Source organism: Carcharodon carcharias, chromosome 1 (assembly GCF_017639515.1).
Source record: "Carcharodon carcharias isolate sCarCar2 chromosome 1, sCarCar2.pri, whole genome shotgun sequence".
Classification (NCBI taxonomy): Eukaryota; Metazoa; Chordata; class Chondrichthyes; order Lamniformes; family Lamnidae; genus Carcharodon; species Carcharodon carcharias.
The window spans coordinates 181672004-181696903 of record NC_054467.1 but is presented as its reverse complement, the minus strand read 5'-3'; the positions used below and the strand labels follow the sequence as shown (position 1 = coordinate 181696903).

General features: G+C 40.9%; 1 protein-coding gene across 1 annotated transcript in view; it reads left to right on the top strand.

The window, feature by feature from the left end:
- The first annotated feature begins 286 nt into the window (after positions 1–286).
- itga2.2 (integrin, alpha 2 (CD49B, alpha 2 subunit of VLA-2 receptor), tandem duplicate 2) overlaps positions 287–24900 on the top strand; it is a 172538-nt gene continuing 147924 nt past the window's right edge. The window contains exon 1 of the mRNA XM_041187111.1: positions 287–491. Within this exon, the coding sequence (XP_041043045.1) occupies positions 425–491 (67 nt within the window). The 5' untranslated portion in view covers positions 287–424. The remainder of the gene's footprint in view (positions 492–24900) is intronic.

Genomic DNA, 24900 nt, shown 5'->3' with positions numbered 1-24900 from the left:
ACAAAATTGCTCCTTATCAATTGAGAGAACTAGGAACCAGGACCCACAGGGAACCATTAACCAAACTGTGGTTTCCACAGTTCTTCTTTTCTGTGAAGGACACTAGCAGCCACAGAAAGCTAGTAGTTCCTAAAGGGAGTTCCTAAAGGGAGGAGTTACAATAACAACAGGCAATGTTTGCTTCTCTGCTTTAATGGATGGAAACGTTTCCTGTGCCTGCAGGCGTCATTGCTTTACTCTTGGAAGGTGTGGCTCTGACTGAAGCAATAGCGTCACAGTCATTTAATAAACACTGACTTAATCAAGACAGAAGCTATTTAACATAGACACAGTGTGAGAGTAGCTCAGGGAACAACAATTAGAAAGAGTGCAAGTGATTACTTTGAAAGTTTGTGCTGGAGGCAGAGAAACAACTTGAATTTGAATGAACTCTCAGCCAGCTATGGGCTGCAACAGACAAGGAATTATTTCCTTTTTACTCCTTGTCCAAGGTAAGAATATCATGAGCCTTAGCCTGTGTTCAATTTTCTCAAAGGTTTGGGTTTTGGAACTAAATGTGAGAGAGTATTTTGAGAGTTGCTTCATTGTTTTAACTAAAGAATTTGTGTATATTCTGCATTAAATAGAATAACTCTGATTGTTAAATCCTGTACCTGCTAATGTGTACACTATCTCAGTTCAAACCTCCACTATGCATGGATTTTTTATTTATGCGCAGAAAGTGTTCCTCATTATAACACTGTTGAGAAGAATGTGTGTGTGTGTAATATTATTACCTGTGAATCAGCTTCAGTGCTTGCTCATAACTTCGGTACTGTACATTTAAAAGTGAGTAAAATTCTTAAAAGTAAGTGACCACATGTCAGGTTTTAAAAACATCTTTAATCATGTGGATGTTAAAGTTCAGCTGCTCTAGACTGGTAGTCTATAAGTAGAGGTATTCCTAAAATAAAAGGCCAGTCGACCAGAGAATGAAGTGTTGTGAAAAGCTGATATCAATTGTTTTTGGTAACATTTAAATCATCTTGTAAATTCCATCAGAATGAATTGGTGGCACAGAGTTCATAGATGGATACATATTTTATTTTGACTCCTCTGCTGATTTCTTTCAAGGTTCACAAATGATAAGCACAGCACATGGAAGTGAAAATAAAAAGCCAGGGAAACTAAGAGACAACAATCCTATCGCTTTTTGTGGAATTGTCTCTCAGTGTGAAATTTTCTGCATGCTTAGAATGTTAATAATAATTTTTAAATACTCTATTTTTTAAAAATATCCTATACTGCATGTGCACTATTGTACAGTCATGTACTGCAACCTAATCCCGCAAGTTGAACAGTCCTTTTGAATTTGTTAACTCAACCTGAATTAATAGGAGGCACACAGGGTATGACAAAGTCACTGGCTTATAGCTCAGTCATGTTTGTTCATGTTTCAAATAGGCATGTTACTAGAAGTTTCAATGATTTGTTTGCCTTCAGGCAACCTGACTATATTTTTTGTGATAAAGTGCTATGGCACAGTTATACTTTGAGTTTGAGTTGTGCAGTGACTATGAAACAGGAATCTGTTGTAACCCACATAGTTGGACTAATAACTCAGAGAACATGGCCAGGATTTTACCAATCCCCTGGAGATGGACTGGGAGCCGGGAGGATTGATAAAAGAGTGGCAGAAGGTGTTGGGAGAGAAGCCCAACATCTTTCTGCTGCCACTGGATATTCCCTAAAGCAGGAACAGCAGCTGCTCGGCCATCCGCCAACTGGAGGCCGATGGCAAATTAATCTAATTAACTGACCCATTAACTGTCATTTTACAACCCCTTTGGCATTCTGTTGGCATCTGAATGACCCCCTGCTGCATGGGGAGACCACCAGGTACATCGAGACCACCCAGTGGCTTCCAGGGGTGGGGGGAACTTTCTTTCTGGAGGCTCCATGATCCATGGAGGGGCCCTGAGCAGCAGTAATCATACCTGCAGCTCCAATGCCACTGTTGGAGGGTTCGTTCCTCTGATCACCAGGGCTTGCCTGCCAGCTGGCCCCTGCACAATGAAAATATCTCTAACCCACCCCTTGAGGGTGCTTCAACATGGTGGCAGCCCCCCCTTCTCGCTGCAGCCTTGGCAGTAGCCACCTCTAAATGTGGCACTGCCAAGGTTGCCAAGCTGCTAGCTGCCTGATTTCAGATTGAGGCCTGGCAAATTCTGGCCAGCTCTGAGGCTGAACCAGACCTCATCTAGGTTCTGGGAGAGGGAAGTGGTGTAGGGGAGCCAGCCCTGGCCAGCAGCATCCGCCAGCACTTTTATGGAGCCAGGAAGAACAGTTCTGGTCTTCTTGGTTCCAGTTGAAATGTAACTATTAAAAGGTTTGCTGGCTATTTCTTGAGTGACCTCCAGCTGTCACTTTGAAGATTGCAGGTGAGGCTGCTTAACATTCAGCACAACTAGGCAGAGCTTGCAAATTACAAGCTCCGCCCATCTGTACACAATTTTGAACTGGAGTCCTGGAGTTTGGACCCTGACTTGTACATGCCAATAGGATTTTCTGGACACCTTAGAATCCCAATATGGGTCCAGCTTTATTGCAGGGCAGCTCGGGCACAGGAGATTGCCGCCTGAAATTTGGACAACTGGTTACATCTGAAAACTGAACAAAGCTTAAGTTAAATTTCTCCCTTATTTTTTTCACATGTGCTTTTCAGGGAAGCCTGCCCTTTCACATCATCTCCATTCTCCCCAACCACCCCACACAGGCCTCCCCACTATCCTATCTCTGAGGGGCTGTATATGGCCTGTATAATGCAAACTTGCAGCAGACTGACATTTACTCCCTGCAGTGCCGCTCTTCCATGTAAATTGATTCCATCATAAACTTTCTGGTACAAAACCCAATGATAGTTCACTCAGTCTGTTGGGAAAGAAGCTGCCAGAGGTTTACAAGTGTATATTTTGAAAGATAAGCAACATGTAATCTGAATTGGTGTGTGAGTTTATAGTTCTTAATGTTTATTCCACTGTTCAAGGAAACAATGAATTTCTTGTGCTGTCATTTCAGAACATCCCCCATTCATATCGGCAAGCATCTAAACTTCTGTAAATGCACAATAGTCATTTATCAATGTTCTCTGTCTGTTAGGATAAAGTTTCCTTTGTCATCCTTGGGTTATTATCTTGAATGTGGATGATTACAGACTCACTGTCTTACAGAAATAGTCTTAAGAAAGTGACATTAGGAAAGGGAATCAAACAAAGAGCGTTTATTGTTTGCTGTTCCACTGCAAAAAAAGGCATTCTTTTCTGTCGTCATTAATGATTGATTGATCAAAAGCAGAGTGCAGTGCAGTAACATTGTAAAACAAATTCTAGCACTGCTTTCTTTCACTTAATAAATTGTGACAATCCTAATCATTTGGTGTTTGAAGGCTGTGAATTTTTTCCCTGCAGTCTAATCATTAGTATTTAGTAATTGTGTTTGTAGGGTAATGTTCAATGACTTCATCCCACCCATTGCTGACTGTCAATGGAATACACCAGCTGTGTAGGAGGACTCCAGCTAATTGTTAGCTGGATTGCTCAATGGAATGTCTGATGGAGGCACAATGTCTCAACGGAAAATCCAAGCTCTCTCATCGCAAGTTTGTCATATTATATCTTCGCTGATCGAGCACATAAGAGCAGTGACCTGGTAGACGTAGTGAAACCCATTATTCTCTCATCTGACAGAGCCTAAGGAAGAAGGGTTATAAAAGAATAAATAGAAAGATTCAAATTTGAAGAAACATTGGAAGAAAATGCTCCAGATATATATAGACCGAGAGAAAGGAATTGCATTTGTATGACTTTCACAACCTCAAGATGTACCAGAGTACTTTACAACCAATTAACTGCTTTTGAAATGTAGTTTCTGTTGTAATTATTGGGAAGAATGAAGCCATTGTCTTTGCTCCCCGCCACAAGCTCAGTTCCCTAGGCATCAACTCCATCCCCTCCCTGGCCAATGCCAAACTAGACTGTTCGCAAGCTTGGTATCCTAGCTGATTCCGAGATGATTTCTGACCCTATATCTGTTCCATCACAAAGGCTCCATAACTTTGCCTTCCTCCTCCAGCCCTATGGCTCTCCAAGATGTTTGAGCTCCTCCAATTCTGGCCTTTTGCATCCATGCTTTCAGCTGCCTGGGCCCTAAGCTGTGGAATTCCCTCCATAAACTGCACCTCACATTCTTTTCCTGGTCTAACATCTTCTGTAGCTCAGTAACAAATCTAATTTAATAATTGTCCCGTGAGAGTAGTTTTGTAATGTTAAAGGCACTATAAAAATGCAAGTTGTTGAAATGTAGAAAACAAGGTAGACAATTTGCATAAAACAATGTCCTACCAGCAGCAATGCGGTAATGACAAGATAATCTGTTATTTAGTGAGGATGGTTGAGGAACAAATATTGGCTAGGACACTGGGGAGAAATCCCACGCACTATGAAATAGTGGCATGGATTTTTTATGTCCACCTGAGAGGGAAGATAAAGACTTAGTTTGACATCTCATCTGACAGCACCTCTGACAGTGCAGCACACCCCCAGTAATCCACTTAAGATTCAGCCTATATTCTGGGCCAAACCTTCTGGTCTCCTGATGGTCGGAGACTGGACATAAGATTGAGATATGCGTTTGGAGCCTGTGAAAGTCCTGAAGCACAAACTTACATGGAAATTGCCCAGGAGGTTTCAACTTCTGATGGGCAATGCCCCTGCTCCCCAGGACCCTCTGCAAATATCTCCAGTTCTGAGTTAGAGTCGGAGACTTTGGACAATTCGATGGTACTTACCTAGATTAAAACCTAGTCTAACGTCTGGGTAACTACACAACTGACCCCACCTCTAGCTAGCCACCAACCACCCCTTCAACCACCCAACCACTCTTGTGACTCTAACCCGACTGTCCACCAACCTCCCTACCCATTTACCCACCTCACCCACTTACCCACCATACATTCATCCATTCACTAATTTTCAGATTGGACCTTTAAGCTTACCATACAGCAGCTCGTGCCATAAAAAGTGGGTGTTTCTCCTCACTGATCCTCTTCGGGGGTCTCTACGTGGGTTCTTGCGCTGAGTGAGTTCTTCAAGAATCGGCATGGGAAGTCAGGCCCTTTTAAATCTAACCAGGTTTTCTGATGATCAGCATCGAACACAGCAGCTCTGAGGCTGATTGGAAGATTTGAGTCTGTGTTCAAGTTTCTGGAGTGAGGATTTGAATCTATGACCTTCTGAATCAGAGGCAAGAGTACTACCCATTGAGCCCCAGCTGACAGATGTTATCTAATAGGTAATTATTCAATTTTTTTAACTTTGCAGTTTTATTTAAAGGAGCTGAGTGCTTTATTATTTTAAGCTTAAACCTATAATATTTCAAAGACTTATTTAATCTCTATAATGTGCCGGCAATGGTATGTTACTGTTCTATTGAAGGAACCAGTTTGAAATTGACTTGGCATGGGGATGGGAACCAGAATGTAACAGTAGAAAGGAAAAGCAAGAGCACAAACTGCTGGGAGACACTGATAGCTCTAGAGTAAAAAATAGCAGGGTATTAAGTGGGTAAATAATGTTGGTGAGCTGCAGGCGCAGATGGACGTGGGGAAATATAGTGTTGTCAATAAGAGAGGTTTTGCTAAAAAAAGGACAGGACTAAGTACTAAATATTCCTGGATACAAGTTGCTAAGGAAAGGTGAAGGGGCAGAAGTATTGAATAGTCAGATTTTTTAAATATTGTCTTGAGGATGCGAACATCATTAGCAAGGCCGGCATTTATTGCCCATCCCTATTTGCCCTTGAGAAGGTGGTGGTGAGCCACTTTCTTGAACTACTGCATACCATGTGGTGCAGTTACACCTCCAGTGCTTTTTTCTGTAGCAGTTTTGATACAACTGTGTGGCTTGCTGGACGATTTCAGAAGAAGGTTAAAAGTCAACCAATTGCTGTGGATTTGGGTGACATGTAAGCCAGCGCAGGTAAGGATGGCAGATTTCCTCCCCTGAAGGGCATTCATGAACCAAATTTATGAAAATCTGGTAGTTTAATAAGATAAGAATCTTATTCCAGGTTTATCAATTAATTAAACGTAAATTATCAAGCTATCGTGACAGTGTTTGAACTCACATCTCCAGATCATTAATCCAGGCCTCAGGATAACAGTCTAGCTTTATTACCACAGTGCTGCCATCCTGCTGATTGAGCAAAGGTGTCCTAGAGTTCAATACAGAACCCTGGTTAAAGCTAAGAAACAATACAGGTACTATTGCATGACTGAGTTTGTTCTGCAGGCTGCCAGCTAATGGGAAAATATAGGGAGGAACAAATTTGCAAACTTGGCAGTGTTAAAAGGTATATATATAAATGCAAGGAATATAGCAAACAAAACCGATGAGCTGAGGGCGCAGATTGACACATGGCCACATGATATTGTTGCTATAACAGAAACTTGGTTTGAAGAAGGGCAAAATTGGCAGCTCAACATTCCTGAATATAGAGCTTTCAGTCAGGATACAGAGGGGGATAAAAAACGGTGAGGACGTAGCATTATTGGTTAAGGAATCAATAACAACTGTAAGGAGGGATGTTATACTAACTGAATCATCAAATGAGGCCATATGGGTTGAGCTCAGAAATAAAAAAGGGAGCAGCCACACTGGTACTATAGACCTCCAAATAGTGAGAGGAAGATAGAAGAGCAAATGTGTAGGCAAATTCCTGAGTGCAAAAACAATAGGCAATAATAGTTGGGGACTTCAACTACCCTAACTATCAACTGGAATACGAACAATATGAAAGGCACAGAGGGCACAAAATTCTTGAACTGCATTCAAGAGAACTTTTTAAACCAGCCTGTAATAAGCCCAACGAAAGGGAGGGCAACTCTAGATTTAGCCTTAGGAAATGAATCTGGGCTAGTGGTTCAAGTAGCAGTGGGTGACCATTTTGGAGATAATGACCATAATACAATTAGATTTAGCATCATTATGGAAAAGGAGAAAGAAAGAACAGGAGTTAAAGTTCTAAATTTGGGGAAGACAAATTTTACGAAACTGAGAAGCGATCTGGCGAAAGTGGACATGTTACAACTTCTTGAAGGTGTATCAGTGACAAATCAGTGGGAGGCATTCAAAAGTGAGATTCTACATGCACAGTATTGACATGTCCCAACAAAGAAAAAGGGTGGGACTGCCAAATCAAGACCCCCCTGGTTATCCAGAAGCTTACAAGGTAACTTAAAGCAGAAAAAGAAAACCTATGACAGTCAAAAAAACTTAATATTGTAGAAAGCCAAGAGGAATATAGAAAGTACAGGGGTAAAGTAAAAAAGGAAATTAGGAAAGAAAAGACAGGATATGAAAAACTATTGGCAAGTAAAATCAAGGAAAACACAAAGATGTTTTGTCAGTACATTAAGAGCAAGAGGATAACTAAGGAAAGGGTAGGGCCTATCAGGGATGTACAAGGTAACCTATGCATGGATGCAGAAGATGTGGACAGAGTTCTAAATGAGTACTTTGTCTCTGTCTTCACAAGGGAGAGGGATGATGCAGACATTCTAATTAAAGAGAAGGATGTGAAATATTAGATACAATAAGCATGGTGAGTGAGGAAGTGCTGGAATGTTGCAGGTAGTTAAATCACCAGGGCCAGAAGGACTGTATCACAGGCTGTTAAGGGAAGCCAGGGAGGAAATAGCAGATGCTCTGGGGATCATTTCCCAATCCTCACAAGACACAAATGAGGTACCAGAAGATTGGAGGTCTGTAAACGTTGTACCATTATTTAAAAAGGGTGCAAAGGATAGGCCAAATAGTTAAAGGCCAGTCAGTCTGACTTTGGTGGTGACCAACTTATTAGAATCAATTCTGAAAGACAGGGTAAACTGTCACTTAGAAAGAAACAGATTAATCAGGGATAGTCAGCATGGTTTTGGTTGGGAAGGTCATGTCTTACTAATTTAATTGATTTTTTTGAGGAAATAACAAGTAGGATTGATGAGGGTTGTTCAGTGGATGTTTCTACATGGATTTTAGTAAGGCATTTGACAAGGCCCCACATGGCAAACTGGTCAGAAAAGTAAAAGCCTATGGGAGACAGGGGAATGTGGCAAGTTGGATCCAAAGGCTTCAGAGGCAGGAAGCAAAGGGTAATGGATGATCGATGTTTTTGTGTGGAATGTGGTTTCTAGTAGTGTTCCACAGGGCACATTGTTGGGACTCTTGTGGTTTGTTGTATATATTAATGATTTGGGCTTAAATGTGAGAGGCATGATTGGGAAAGTTAAACGTGACACAACTTGTCTGTGAAGTTGATTGTAAAGACGCTGGCTGTCAACTCCAGAATGATATCAATGGCTTGGTTGAGTAGGCAGAAAAGTGGCAAATGGAATTCAATCCAGAGAAGTGTGAGGTAATGCATCTGGGGAGGGCAAACAAAGCAAGGGAATATTCAATAAATGGGAGGGTATTAAGAGGGGTAGAGGAAGCAAGAGACCTTGGAGTGCGTGTCCACAGGGCCCTGAAGGTGGCAGGACAGGTGGATAAGGTGGTAAAGAAAGCATATGGAATGCTTTCCTTTTATTGGACAAGGTATAGAACACAAAAGCAGGAATGTAATGCCGAAATTGTATAAAACGCTGGTTAGGCCACAGCTGGAATTTTGTGTACAGTTCTGTTCACCACTTCACAGGAAGTACATAATTGCTCTGGAGAGAGTGCAGAGGAGATTTGCAAGAATGTTGCCAGGGCTGGAAAATTGCAGCCACGAGGAATAGGCTGGGGTTGTTTTGCTTGGAACAGAGGAGGCTGAGGGGTGGTAAAATTATGAGGGACCTATATACAGTAGATAGGAAAGACCTGTTTCCCCTAGTGGAGGATTCAGTTACCAGACAGCACATATTTAAGGTGATTGATAGCAGGCTTAGAGGGGACTTGAAAAAAAACTTCTACATCCAGAGGGTAGTGGATAGTCGGTGTGTGCAATTCGCCGCCTGGTTTGGTGGTGGAGGCAGAAACCTTAAGTTCATTTAAAAGGTACCTGGATCAGCACCTGAAGTGCTATAACAAGCAAAGCTATGGACCAGGTGCTGGAAGGTAGGAGTAGAATGAATTTTTTATTGTTTTATTTTTTGGCCGCCAGAGGCACAATGGGCTGAATGGTCTCATTCTGTGCCATGACTTTTCCATGGTTCTATTGTTGTAATTATAGAGTTGTCATAATGGAGGACTTTAATCATCTAATTTAGATGGGGAGAGTAACAGTGTAAAGGGTGGAGAGGGGGAAGAGTTTCTGAAGTTTGTTCAGGAAAATTTTTTAGATCTGAATGTTCCCAGCCCAATGAGGTAGGAGACATTGCTGGATCTGGCTCTGGGGAATGGGTTGGGTCAAGTGGATCAAGTGTCAATACGGAAACATTTAAGAGACAGTGATCATTGCATTATAAGGTTTAAGTTGGCTATGGAAAGGACAAGAATCAATCCAGAGTAAAAATTACTAATTGGGGAGGGCCAATTTCAATGTGGTGAGACCAGATCTGGCCCAACTAAATTGGAATCAAATATTTATACGCAAACGGTAATGGAACAATGGCTGTCTTTAAAGGAGAGATGATTTGGGTGCAGTCATTCCCATGAAGGGGAAAAGCAGAACAAAGAAAGCCAGAGCTTCCTGAATGATGAAATAGATAGAGATTGGGATGAAGAAGGCAGCTGATCCATATGACAGATGTCAGGTTGATAACACAAGTGAAAACCAGGCTAAGTATACAGAGTTCAGAGGTAAAATGAAACAACTAATAAGAGAAGCAAAGGGAGAGTATAAGGAGACAAAGGGAATTCAAAAGTCTCCAATAGGCATATAAATAGTAAAAGGGCAATAAAAGGAGGGCTGGTGCCGATTAGGGATCAAAAAGGGTATTTATGAATGGAGGTTGAGGGCGTGGCTGAGGTACTAAATGAACACTTTACATCTGTCTTTACCAAGGAAGAAAGTCTTGTTAAAGCCTTGCAGAAAAGAGGAGATAGTTGAGACAATGGATGGGCTAAAAATTGAGAAAGAGGAGGTATCAGAAAGGCTGGCTACATTTAAAGTTAATATGTCACCAGGGCCAAAAGAATTGCATCCAAGAATACTGAAGGAAGTGAGAGTGCAAATTGCAGTATTGGCCATAATCTCTCAATCCTCCTTAAATGCAGGGGTGGTGCAATAGGACTGGAGAATTGCAAATATTACACGCTTGTTCAAAAGCAAGTGTAAGGATAAAGCTTGCAACTACAGGTCAGTCAGTTTAACCTTGGTGGGGAAAAAGAATCTAGAAACGATATTCCAGGACAAAATTAATAGTCACTTGGATGAATGTTGATTAATTAAGGAAAGCCAGCACATGTCTAATTAACATGATTGAGTTTTTGGAAAAAGTAACGGACAAGATTGATGAAGGCAATAAGGTTGATGTGCTGTACACAGACTTCAAAAGGCATTTGATAAAGTGCCACTTAATGGGCATGTTGGCAAAGGTAATGACCATAGAATAAAATGGGCAGTGTCAGCATGGATACAAAGTTTTCTGAGTGACAGGAAACTGAGAGTAGTGGTGAAAGGCTGTTTTTTAGACTGGTGAAAGGTATACGGTGGGGTTCCTCGGGGATCAGTACTAGGATCACTGCTTTTTGTGACAAATGACCATGAAAATTAAAAGGATTCTCATAAAAACCCAATTGGTTTATTATTATTCAGAGAAGGCACCCATCATCTCTAACCAGTCTGCTCTTTACATTGCTCAATCTGTAACTTACAAAAATCCTCCCCACATCCCTACCTCCAAAGCCGCCTCATCTGACCTGATAAAATTCCACCCAGTGTTTCTTCAGATTGATGACCTTCCATCAGATGGCCTTTCACCACAGAAGCTGCCTGACTTGCTGCATTTTTACAGCATTTTTTTTAATATTTCAGTTTTCTCGTATGTGCAGCATTTTACTTCTGTTGGAGATAGTGGAAGGAGATTTGACTGACAAAATTGACCACTATTAGTTGCTGTACCATTTGTTACAGTTTTAATTGATAAAATTAGCAACTTTGCTTATATGTAGCAAATTATTTGCTCTCACTGTGTGTCTAAAGTTTAGTTCCACGCCCAATGTCAATGATTAGTGGAGAATTATGTGTTGCAGCTTCCACCATTTCAATTAAGGTTAGTCTTTGTTGGTCTCACTAGTAACTCCTACTGGAATTCACATTCCCATGGTTACCATATCCAGTTTGCAAGCCAAGCACGAGCTGAATTCCAAGTAGTACGTTGCCTGCAGTTACATTGCAGCATGTGTGAGAGGCATGATCTTCCGATAAGCCTCAGTCAAATGTAAATAAAACAACAGTTCATCAGCAAACGGTTCCAAAGTCTAACAAGTCAAATCCAACTCAAAAAGTGACTTTTAATTAAATTAAACTAAAGAGATCTAGATGTCTTAAGCATTATAATTATCTCTGAATTAGTTATAATAACATGTTTTAAATTTTGTTTAATGTTAAATAATTGAAGTTATAAAATTTAAGTAATAATCACTTACTGGTTTCATTTTGATTCCATGACCTTGTAGGTTTTAAAATAATTTGTGAAAGACTATTATTTTATTCACATCGCCCTGAGAAGTTTGTTATAAAAACAAGTACATCAACATGACATCAGTATTATATAGAAATTATTAGTCCTGCAAGCTATAAATATTACAAACTCTGGAATTAATCATGCCTCACTGGTAGCACTCTTTTCTCAATTAAAAGATAATGGATTCAAGCTGAACGTCAGAATTTGATTAAATGGTCTAGGTTGATTCTCAAGTGGAGTGACTGAGAGATCATTGTAGAGGTGCTGTTCTTCAGTTAAGATGTTAAACTGCAATTCCATTTTCCTGACTGATGTAAAATATATCCAATAGTACATCTTGTTCAGGGAAGGTGTTCCAGTGTCCTGGACATCGTATATCCCTCCAGGACCAGCTTCAAAAACAAATGGACTTGCAATTCCTTCCATTTAATGTTTGTAGATCCTGTAGCTAACTGCTCTGTTTGTTTATAAATACAGTGAGGAACTTCCAAAAAAATAATTAATTAGTTGTAAAACATGTCAAGCTGTGCTGAAGATGTGAAATACATGTCCGTTACATGTCTAAACTTTTGAAATAAAAACAACCTCATATAAATTTAATATCTGATGAATCTATTTTGTCAGAAATGAAAATCAGGAGCAAATAGTTTGCTTTCTCCATTGGGATATTGGATTATCTATTCGATTAGTTTTAGCCTTGGGATAAGTTATTCTCCTTATAATTTATTGTACTGTGTATAAGTGGCAGCTCTATTTTAGATCTATTATTTGTGGAGCATGTCATGTCATGACTGGCAGACGTGTTGCAGCTGAACCATCAAGAATTATAGTACATTCAAAGCCAAACTTCTTGTAATGACTAGTTCCAGACGGACTCAAAGAAAGCTTAAGGAGGGAGTCCATCTTAGCCTTTTATTGTTGTGAGTTCTTTCAACTTTTCACTAGATTAGTTAAGATTTTTTTTAAACTGATAAAATTAGAGACATAGGGTCCTCTACAGCACAGAACGAGGCCATTTGACCCATTGAGTCTTTGCTGGCTCTCCACAGAGTAATCCAGTCAGTCCCATTCCCCATCTATCCCTCTAACCCTTCAAGTTATTTCCTTCAGGTGCCCATAAAAATTACCCTTTGTAATCATTGATCATCTCTGCTTCCATTCTCCTTGTGGGAAGTGAGCTCTAGGTCATTACCACTTGCTGCATAAAAGAAGTTCTTCCTCATATTTCCCCTGCCAACCCTTGCCCAAAACCTTAATTCCGTGTCTCCTAGTCCTTGTCAGATAATGGGAACATTTTTCCCTTTGCCAACCTTATCCAAACCTGCCATAATCTTGTGCGCCTCTATTAAATCTCCCCTCAGCCTCCTTTGCTCCCTAAAAAAAATCATAGAATTATCAGGCCCAATGCCAGTGATATAAATCTATAGCTGTGAAGAGAGACAAAAGACACTGGCCGGGATTTTCCGTGCCTCCGGTGTCGGGTATGTTCGGTGGCATGAGCGGACAATATGGTGTGATCGGTTTCACGACGTCCTGAAACCAGTTTGTGATTGTCCGCTCAGCCCACCAATGGCAGGCCGCTTTTCCTGCCATCAGATGTCGGGAACTTCATCGTAATACATCAGCATATCATTACAAGGCCAGCTCGACGGACTCATCCCCCCACACCCACCCCCCACCACCCCCAGAGGGCTGCTGCCTTTAGGGGTCATTTCTTCTTTGCTGCAGTCCTGGGCTGGAAGCACTGAGTGTGGCTGTACTTTAAATGTGGTGCCTGGCGTGATGATGCAGTGAGGTGATGGCATGGTGGTGAACGAAAGCCCGTGTGCCATGTAAACGGCATATTTCCTGGGAAAGCATAAACAATGCGGCCAACGGGTGAAATGTTGTTTCACCCGCCTATTACCACACCTAGTGCAAATCTGGGACAATTCCACCCACTGGAACTATTTCCAATGGAGCAGAGGATAAGGAAGATTAATGAATAGGGAAAGACTATTTATTCTGTTTGGGCAGTCAACAATGGGATGTCACCAATTTAAGTGATCAATACAGTCTAGAATTTCCTTGATATGCTTCACACTGCTCCTGATCTTTAAAATAAGTGTTGTGTTCATTGCTGGACTCTGGGGGATATACGGTTTCCTATGTATTATCATTCACATAAACATTTGTGTGAAAAGTAGTGCAAAAATGCTGCAGTTAGCTTAACTAATGGAAAACTTTACTCCAGCTTTGTTTCAGTAATTTTTGATCACACTTGGACTGAATTATGAATATTCAGGTGCCATCTGTGCCCAGAATACAGCAAGGTGCGACATCAAACCCAAGGAGAAGAATTTGTAACTTTGCCCATCCAGACTGCCAAACCCTCCAGGAAATGCCAACATGGCTGTACCAAAGTTCCTTCACTGAAAGAATTTCCTACGCCATATCCCAGCACCACTAATGAACTAGAAATGGTGAGGAAATTCATTTCTTTAGAGAGAGGAGAGTAATAGGAGAAATTTCTTCACATAGAGAGTTGGAGCATGGAATTATTTGTCATAGGTTTCTGAGGCAGGATCCAATGCCAACATTTCCAGAAACCTGGATAAACATTCAAAGCTAAAGAAGATGTAGGCTCATGGAAAGTGAGTAGGGAATGGATTTGCTTTGTGTTGTTCTAGCAAAGAGCTAACACAGACATAATGGGCTCCTTCTGAGCTATAGAGTTGGTTCATTTAAAAGGTTTTAATGGGGAAGGGAATATATCCAATGGTAGGATCTCTCCTGGACCTTATGCCACATTTACCTTATAGTTCTGTTGATGACTTTATCTCCCTATTTGGTAACATCAAAATGTAGATCATACATTGCTGCCTCCATTGGAGATGTTAGGAGATAAGCTTGACCAGCATTTCCTGCAACAGCATATAAGCATTGCCATGTGAAGACCAGAATATTTTACTGCTGCCACGAATTTTCCAGCCCCATTTGTGTCGGTTGTCATTACGGTTGGGGGGTTGCAATATGGCGAGAAGGCTAAAAATCGGTTTCATGCCTCAGTGAAACCAGTTTGCAATCATCCGCTCCATCCATTAATAGCAGACCACATTTCCCACCACCGTAAATCAGGAATCTAATTTCAATACTTTATCATCTCATTATAAGCCCTGCCCACTGGAATCATCCCCCCGCATTGGATTATCGGGATACCTTGGTGTGATTGCACACCGACATGTTTCACAACTGTACATAAGCGACATGCACCTGGTAAGCTGCACTTCGCTTAGGACTTTAAGATTTGTTTGTCTACCTTGCTTCAGACAGCACTCAGAGTTGTTAGTGCCAGGCTTTGCAGGCAGCACCACATCACTTTTAAGGGGGCTCATGGGCAGTTCTCTATCCACCAGACCAGCCATAAGGCAGGGTGGTTTTTCAATGGTTGCAGGGCTAGGGCTTGCTTGGGGAAGAGGAGAAAGTGGCATCAGGCATGGGAAGAGTCTGCAGCGTGAGGGCTGCACTGGGGAATGTGGTGTGTCCCAGGATGTGTGTGAGGTCACATGTCGACCTGTGCAAGTGGCCTCAAGGTGGTAAGGGCTAAGGAGGCAGTCTCCAGAGGAGATGAGGCCAGGAGATGTGAGGGTGTGAATGAGAGAATGAATGGTGATGTCCTTTAAACTGGCAGTGAGTGAGATGCCAGTGAATGTGTGATGGCCTTGTGAGTGTGTAAGTTTGGAGTGATGAGATGGTTGCCTTACCCTGGCGGCAGGGATGAGATCATTCATCCGTTTTCTGCACCAGATTGGCACTGACCATTGCTGTCACCACCTCCCAAATCGTATTGGTGAGACTGATGGGCCTCCACGGCGTCCAAAAAGCATCCCAAGGATGTGTCACAGAATCAGGGGGCTGCACTCTTCTTGGCTTTTGGGGCCATGTCTTACCAGAGCAGTCCTGGGCTTCAAGCATTGAGAGGTGTGCACAGCTGCTGCAGTTTAAATCTGGTGCCCTGCGAGAGCAAGTGGCAAGATAATGGCATGGCGGGCAAATCAGGGACGCCTGCCAGCAAGACAGCGTGTTTCCTGTAGCTGCATAATTAATGAGGCAGGAATGGGATGATACAGTGCAAAAACCCACCATTACAGCCAGCTGGTAAAACAACTTTTTTCTGACCTGCTGCCGCACTTCGTGCATATCTGGGACAATTCCACCCTGAGTCATTCAGGTCACTCTTATATACCACAAGATCATAGGACTCATAAGAAATAGGAGTAGGAATAGGCCATTTAGCCCCTCAAGCCTACTCCGCCATTCAATATGATCATGCTGACCTGATTGTAAGCATAACTCCACTTTCCTGCCAGCCCTTCACTCCTTTGTAGATCAAAAATCAACAAAGCAATATTCAGCGCAGAAAATGCAACAGCCAGGGAAAAAAATAACAAAGTTTCAACTTAAAATCAGCTGTGTACATGCAAGGTTATATAAATTTTATGGGCTGAAATAGACCACAGCATGCTGTTCACCTTGTATATTGCTACCTCACAGTGTTTAAATGTGTTGAGGTACAAATCAAGTCAAACCCTATGCAGTGTGGTAACTAAATGTGCACTTTATTAAAAGCTGATTTAGCTTTTTAATCCCTCTGTTGCTAAAGTACTAAAAATAGAATATAAACACAAGCACAAACCAGTTGGGTTGAATGGCTTCTTTCGCTACTGTGTATACTAAGCTAATATATGTAATATGTAAGAGCAAACTGCATGCTGTCACTGAGTGTGAGGCGATGGCATTGTGGTATTGTCACTGGACTAGTAATCTAGAGACCCAGGGTAATTACCTGGAAAAACTCAGCAGGTCTGGCAGCATCGGCGGAGAAGAAAAGAGTTGACGTTTCGAGTTCTCATGACCCTTCGACAGAACTTGAGTTCGAGTCCAGGAAAGAGCTGAAATATAAGCTGGTTTAAGGTGTGTGTGTGGGGGGCGGAGAGATAGAGAGACAGAGAGGTGGAGGGGGTTGGTGTGGTTGTAGCGACAAACAAGCAGTGATAGAAGCAGATCATCAAAAGATGTCAACAACAATAGTACAATAGAACACATAGGTGTTAAAGTTAAAGTTGGTGATATTATCTAAACGAATGTGCTAATTAAGAATGGATGGTAGGGCACTCAAGGTATAGCTCTAGTGGGTTTTTTTTTTATATAATGGAAATAGGTGGGAAAAGGAAAATCTTTATAATTTATTGGGAAAAAAAAAGAAGGGGGAAACAGAAAGGGGGTGGGGATGGGGGAGGGGACTCACGACCTAAAGTTGTTGAATTCAATATTCAGTCCGGAAGGCTGTAAAGTCCCTAGTCGGAAGATGAGGTGTTGTTCCTCCAGTTTGCGTTGGGCTTCACTGGAACAATGCATTGTTCCAGTGAAGCCCAACGCAAACTGGAGGAACAACACCTCATCTTCCGACTAGGGACTTTACAGCCTTCCGGACTGAATATTGAATTCAACAACTTTAGGTCGTGAGTCCCCTCCCCCATCCCCACCCCCTTTCTGTTTCCCCCTTTTTTTTTTCCCAATAAATTATAAAGATTTTCCTTTTCCCACCTATTTCCATTATATAAAAAAAAAATAAAAAAAAAAAAAACCACTAGAGCTATACCTTGAGTGCCCTACCATCCTTTCTTAATTAGCACATTCGTTTAGATAATATCACCAACTTTAACTTTAACACCTATGTGTTCTATTGTACTATTGTTGTTGACATCTTTTGATGATCTGCTTCTATCACTGCTTGTTTGTCGCTACAACCACACCAACCCCCTCCACCTCTCTGTCTCTCTATCTCTCCGCCCCCCACACACACACCTTAAACCAGCTTATATTTCAGCTCTTTCCTGGACTCGAACTCAAGTTCTGTCGAAGGGTCATGAGGACTCGAAACGTCAACTCTTTTCTTCTCCGCCGATGCTGCCAGACCTGCTGAGTTTTTCCAGGTAATTCTGTTTTTGTTTTGGATTTCCAGCATCCGCAGTTTTTTTGTTTTTTTTTGTTTTTTTTTTTTGACCCAGGGTAATTTCCTGGTTTGAATCCAGCCACAGCAAATGGTGGAATTTAAATTCAATAAAAAGCTGGAATTGAAAGTCTAATGATAAAACCACGGTCAACTGTTGTAAAAACCCATCTGGTTCACTAATGCCCTTGAGGCATTCTGCTGTCCTTCCCCTGGCCTACATGTAACTCCAAACCCACAGCAATGTGGTTGACAATGCCCTCTAAACAAGCAATAAATGCTGACCTAACCAGCAGGATGCCCACATCTACCAGAACATGCAAACCAGAGAGTTAATGTTAGTTATTGCACTAACTGAGCCTCTTTCTCCCAAACCTTGCTTAAAAAAAGAGGGATTCTACCAGCATGCTGCATTGATATCACAGTTTTATCACATTCATCAATGTGTGGAGCATAGACCAGTTGGGCTGAATGGCCTGTTCTTGTGCTACACACACTACACAATTCCATGTTACTCCATCTTCCATGCAGTTCAACCAGCCACCTCACCCCACTGTTTGTCCTTGGCAAAGCACCGCCAGCAGCAAATATAAACAGTTACAGCTGTCAGTAGTGGGCACAACAAGGCAGCATTTGTTTTTCTAGGCACAAGCTGGATTAACTGTGCTTCCAGTCTTCCAGAACTCATATTCTTGACCCATGCTCATCCTCACAGCTATCATAAAAGCATTGCATCTGGAGATAAACAGTAATGATTGTAGCATCAACAACCACTTGTATATGCATTGTTGCTTCTTGTCCTCTGGAATCTAGAGACAGTTCCAGACAAACAGAAGCCAAGGTAAACAAATACTCATTTTTGAAATAGCTTTCTGTATTATAACCGATAACAGGCATCAGCCACAATTTTTATTCTTGACCAAATCATTTGTTCTCCTGCCGGTAAGGTCATATGGCACTCAAAATAGTGGAAAGATTGCGATCTTGCTCATCCTTGCAAAAGTGGTTCTGCTCTATAGATATAATATAGTACTAATAGAATAGAAAAGCGTACTAATTAGGGGAATTATATCAGGGTGGGGGAGTACTGAGTGGGATGTCCCAGGGCTCCATCTGCTTCTGCTTTGGTTGTGTCAGAATCACAGACTAATATCCATATTCCACTGATAATTAGATGGGTAGCACTAGCTAAACCAGGCATGATCTACTGAAATGGCAGTCTTCATAATGAAACTTATAAATGGAAATAATCTAAAGACCAATCTTGAAAATTTTGTATGATGAGGCTGTGACTATTTCCTATGGCAGCTTGTATCTACATGTTGGGGTTACGATTATTTCTAATTTACGGAAATGATTTGAATTCATAATTTCCATGCAAAGTGCCATACTTGCAGATGGTACTAAAGTTCTATGGGTGGTGTCATTGGAGGATGCAGCTCAGAAATTATAGGATGAGTCAAACAAAATATGTAAGTTGACCAAATAATTTATTGCAGGCAAGTGCTAAGTACTGTACATGGGAAGAAAACCAAAGCACAAACACACAAATTACACTAAAATGGCTAAGAATGAAGCTGAAAGAGACCTTTCTGTTTTAGGAATCTTAGTAGACTCAATGCTTAGTAGACTCTGGGAGATTGGAGATACTGCTAATCCACCTTTTCCCAGAAAAACAAACGTAGCCTTGTTGTACCCACAACTGACAGCTGTAACAGTTTATATTTGCTGCTGGTGGTACTTTGCCAAGGATAAACAGTGGGGAAAGATATATCTTGAGGTGGCAGTCTATGGCACTGTTCTACCTTCCAATGCAGTGCAGCAATAAGCAAAACCAGTAGGATATTGTTTTATGATGCCGTATGTGCCTTCATGCCATTGTAATGTAAAGGTGCTTGGCCCTGCCCACGGTATGATGTATACAGTCACATGGTAATGGACTGAGAGAACAATCAGGGGAGAATACTCTGGAAGCAGCCTACATGCATGGAACAGCACCATGCATAACAGTAACCTAAGATCTGTGAATTGTTAAAGATTAACAATAAATGGTTCATGTTTAAATGCACATGTCTCAAGATCTCACCATTGAGACATTTAAAGAACCCATATTACAACAAGGTTAGCAGCAGTAGTCGCTGCCAAAAGATATCACATCAGCAGTGACATGAAAGGTGGCATTTTAAACGATGAAACCAGAATAGTATCCCAAGGTATGGAAAACTAAAAAAGCTGAAGTCAGACTAGAGAGACATGCACTAACGAAGAAAACTTGAAGAAACAGTTGAAGAAGCTTCGCTACAGACTTAGAAGTTGAGCAATCCACCAGAATGGATAGAAATCCAGTGCAAAACCCTTGTGTGATGCAGGGTAAAAAGGAAAAATCCTGGTCAGATCACAAAGATGGGTGAGCACAAGTACAGAAATTGCAAGACCCCTGATTCATGCAGAGAAAAAAACTGCTCAGATCACAAAATGGGTGAGCAACACTACATAAATTGCAAGACCTTGAGTGATGCAGTGTCAAAGGACCTAGTTTGTTCATAAAACAGTGAGCAAGAATTATTAACACAGAAGCTGTACTTACCTTATAGAACAGGTGGCAGTCCCACAGCTTCAGCATATCCACAGAGAATCTGGAAGACAGCTGCAAGTGTTAAAAAAATTTAAAAAGGGAAATACAGCACACAGAAAGAAATGCTGCAGCTTTAAGTTTTTTTTAAAACAAGTGAGCCGACTGAGTCTCCCAGATTGCGGGACATCCAAAACAGAGGAGAAAAGTCCCTGCAGAGTAAAAGAAAATAAAAGAATCACCCAGAAAAAACATGCTGTTTTTTTGAAGTTTTAACAAGTTTGAAAAAAGGAGACCCATGATCACCAAGGGAGCACACCAAAACTTGAAAAAATGCAGGAAACTCAACAAAGAAAGCTGACAGCTGCATACAATCTGAAGTGAAAAAAATGGTCACTGCACTGAATGTCTTAAAGGGGAAATGACATTTAAATCTGTAACGACAAGAAAAAACTAATGGCCACGGACAGAAAATTAGAAGAACCTGACACATTTTGGATAAGGAAATGGCTACATCTGACACAAGAGTGGTCTATCCCACACCCAATAAAAGTCAAAAGCAACAAAAGACCCCAGAGAGAGGGCAACTCCCAATAAAGTGCCAAGGGCAACAAGAGATCCCAAGGGTGGGGCAATAAAAGACCCCAGTGCAAGTGAGACGAAGGATCCCAGAGTGAGGGAGACAAAAGACCCCAGAGCAAGGGAGATAATATTCAAGTCAACCACAAGATGGTGCCACCTATGTTAGTGCAATGAAATGCACTGGCCGAAGAGTTTAAAGCAGAAGAAAGAAATGGTGACACAGTACCCAAACGGCAACAGCAGATAACAGCATGGAGTGTGTAGATGAATGGGAATGAAGGAAAGCTATCTGAGGTAACTCAAAAGAAGCAAAACATGCAAAAAGTAAATGAAGCTGTTCTACGGGAAAATGTTTGCATCAGAGCTGAACTGGAAGATTTGAAGCACAAGAATCAAGCTGAGTAAATGAAACAATGCACTGACGCCCAGAGTGAGTTGGCAGGAGGTCAATGAGAAAATAAACAGTTGAAAGAAAAGTTGATTGTCCTTCAACATCAAATGCAAAAGAAGTGTGTGACCCTGCGGCAACACGAAGAAATGAAGACTGTCTTAGACAGCAAATTGGAAGCACAGCAGAAGAAACTTGAGGAGCCTTTATTGAATTACAGGAAAACTCAAGATGAAGCAATTGAGCCTTGCAAAGAAAAGGAAAACCTGTTGACAGACCTTCACATGCTACAAACGTGGAACAGCACCAAGCATGACAGTAACCAGGGATCTGTAAGTAGTTAAAGATTAACAATAAATAGTTCATGTTTAAATATACATGTCTCAAGATCTCATCTTTGAGACACCTAAAGAATCCATATTACAGGAGATATTAAACAAAATAGGGAACTATAAATCAGAGGGTGTCATTATCAAACTACAGTGCTCTGGTCAAACTACAGCTTGAACACTGCATTCAGTTCTGGTCAAGGCTGAAGCGAAATATTTGAGTACTGAGAGCAGGGAGAAAAGAGGTATGAGGGCTGATTGCTGTGTCAGGTTAATGATACATTTCAATGGAATGTGCAGGAACAAAGTTAATAAAGCATTTCTGTGAAGACAATCTAGTTGTAACATGTATTGCATGCAGTGATGTGACTAACAAACTTACTTCACCAAACTCACACAGCAGATTTGTTGTGCAAATAAAGCTTAAAAATCTCCATCTGCAATATGTATAATTAGAGAAAATAACCTGTAAATATAGATTACTTGATGTTCTATATTGGTCATCATGACTATTAAATGCTATATACCAGGAGTAAGTTGGCAGCCAAATTGGAAATATAATAAGGACAATAATTCCAACTCTCTTTAACTGCATTCTATCACTGTTATTATTTTTTTCCTGCTATACATCTTATCCTTTAACCATCTCCTATCCCTTCAGTTAAAAATATAGTTACTTTCTCAATCATTTAACAGTTTCTTTCATTGGCTTTCCCTGGTAATTCATTTGCAAGCTACAGCTTTTTGCATAAAAAGATCACTCCTGGCATTTTGAACCAGTGCCATAGTGATGAATTTGCCAGGAACAATTTTGTAATCCCTCTTCAAAATCTTGTAAATTTTAATTATGTCACCTTTTAAGTTTTTTTCCAAAGGAATGGATGCCCAATTTTCTTTACTCGTTCTCATAAGTTCTCAAAACGTGTTTCATAATTATTGGTCGTTCTGAACTTGCACAGTCAGTTGAGAAGGTCCACAGCCAGCAAATTAAAGCCAATAATAATAATAATAAAATTAAAGCCAATGTTGATTTGTAAACAATTATGCATACAACCCAAAGAAACAGGCAGGTTTCAGAGTACTGACGGTCAAGACAAAATAATGACTCCTATTTGAAAGAGTTCTGTTAAATAGCAATCGGCTACTAGATGTCCTATGAAAGAAAACTAAGACCCTGATTTCTACATTAGTATTATGGCCCTACTCATAATTATGTTTGACAAATTAATTATTAGCAAAAGCATTGCATTTTTAACGGTATTCCTGGATGATATCTGAGCTTTCAATGGAGTTGATAGAGGGTGTTTTAACAGTCAAATGTTTTGGAAAAATTATATCTATCAGTCATTAGAAGCTATTGTTACAGTCAGGGAGGGGATTAATTTAAACAGCCCTGATTTCCCCAATCACTAAACAGAAAGGAGTTTTTGATGAGTGGTGGCATATTTTCCCCAAACCTTCAGTTTTGGAGTTATCAAATCCTCCACTACTAATCCCACAGCAAACTTGAGATAAGGCAAAATAAGAAGATTGGTTTGCTTTACACATGCAGACAAAACACAGGAAAGAGGTTTTGCAACATCTGCCCCTTTTTGCATTCATACAATAAAGGAGGGATAAGGGAAAGAAAGAGGTCCAGGGCAGAGACCAAGGTAAAAATAAGAATTATGGTTTCATGCGAGTCCAGAATCCAGAATCAATGCCTAAGGAAGGTTCTTTTAGGTGACTTTGTCTGGCAAAATTGCTGGTCTTGGTCCTAGGAACACGGTTGTAGGTTGAGTCCATTGAAGATGCAGCAAAGTATTCTTGTATCCTGGGTATTAGTTCACTCTGTAGGCAAAACAAAGGGTTCTTTCTGGAAATCAGATTTGGTGAGAGAGATAGTGGTCAGAGGCAGGCTGCTAGTCAACAGTCCAGTTCTCTTATGTGGTGAAACCACAACTGAAGGTAAAATTCAAAAGTTGAATAATTAAAGGAATTCAAACAGTTCATGTCTCGGTCATGCGACAGGGTGGTTTCAGGTCAAGCTGATGTAAGGATGGGCAAAAATCCAGAGCCAAATTTCAAGCTCGGTTTAGCTCAGCTGACTCTTGTGCCTTTATCTGAGAGAGAAAAAAAATGTTGCCCATGGACAAAATGGAAACCTGAGGATTTAGTCTCACCTCATTTTTACTGTCTCGGGTGTTTGGTTTAAACACTGCGTTTGAATTTTTCTTCATTTTTCCATGGTTTGGGCACTTCTAGTTTGGATTGTAGTTTAGATGAGAAAATGAGATCTATCTCAAGAGTGTAGCTAGGGCTTTGTGGTGACAGGAGGTTTTATGGTGGATTGTGCAGATGAACAAATAACGTTGGGCAGTATATTCCCCCCATCGGGGGGTTGTATGGGGGCAGGCGGGAGTGGGCGCAAAAGAGCACAGAAATTTCCCTGAGGCACGGAGGTTAAAATTTTTTAAAGCTAAATACAGAAAAGAAAATATTATAAGAATGTCCCCTCATGTGACAGTGTTTTGAGCAGGTAACTGAAGAACCATTAGTACAATGTTGGGAATGATGAGTCCCAAACAGCTCCACCTTTGTCTAGAGCTGGCTGGTACAGATGTATCATCTATGAATCCTTTGTTGCTTGGCTGGAATGTTTATAAAATAGAAATCACATTCCAGGAGGATGATGAGGTAACCATTGTCTACTAGAACTGTTTATAAACTTCCAGAAACCATCATGTGATTAGCGGCAGTCATTTTATCAGCCAAGCAATTGTCCATTTCGAAAAACAGAAAAAAAATATTTTTTAATGTAGTCAGGCTGACGTAGATTCTTCCTGTCTCCTGGATGGGACACTATCAAAAAGTTTTATGCTATTTTTATGCCAACAATTATGACCTTAAAAAAGAATTAGGCTGAAATTTTCTGTGTGGGACCCCAGGCAGCGCCCCAGCCAGAAGTCCATTGACTTGCGGTGGGACCAGAAGATTGCGGCGTTGGGCGCGTGTGCAAAATCCTGCCCTTAGGCTTTTTTGTTAAGACTATGACATTTTTAAAAATTGACGATATCGTTATGACTGAACACAGCAAATTTCAAATAAAAATAAACCATTTTGGAAAAATAGCACATTTCATTTTTCTTGCCTAATGTTAACTACTACTCCACAATCAGTGTAAGAAACAGTAACTTGAGCAGGGCGTTGTAAGGATGGGCAAAAATCCAGAGCCAAATTTCAAGCTCGGTTTAGCTCAGCTGACTCTTGTGCCTTTATCTGAGAGAGAAAAAAAATGTTGCCCATGGACAAAATGGAAACCTGAGGATTTAGTCTCACCTCATTTTTACTGTCTCGGGTGTTTGGTTTAAACACTGCGTTTGAATTTTTCTTCATTTTTCCATTGTTTGGGCA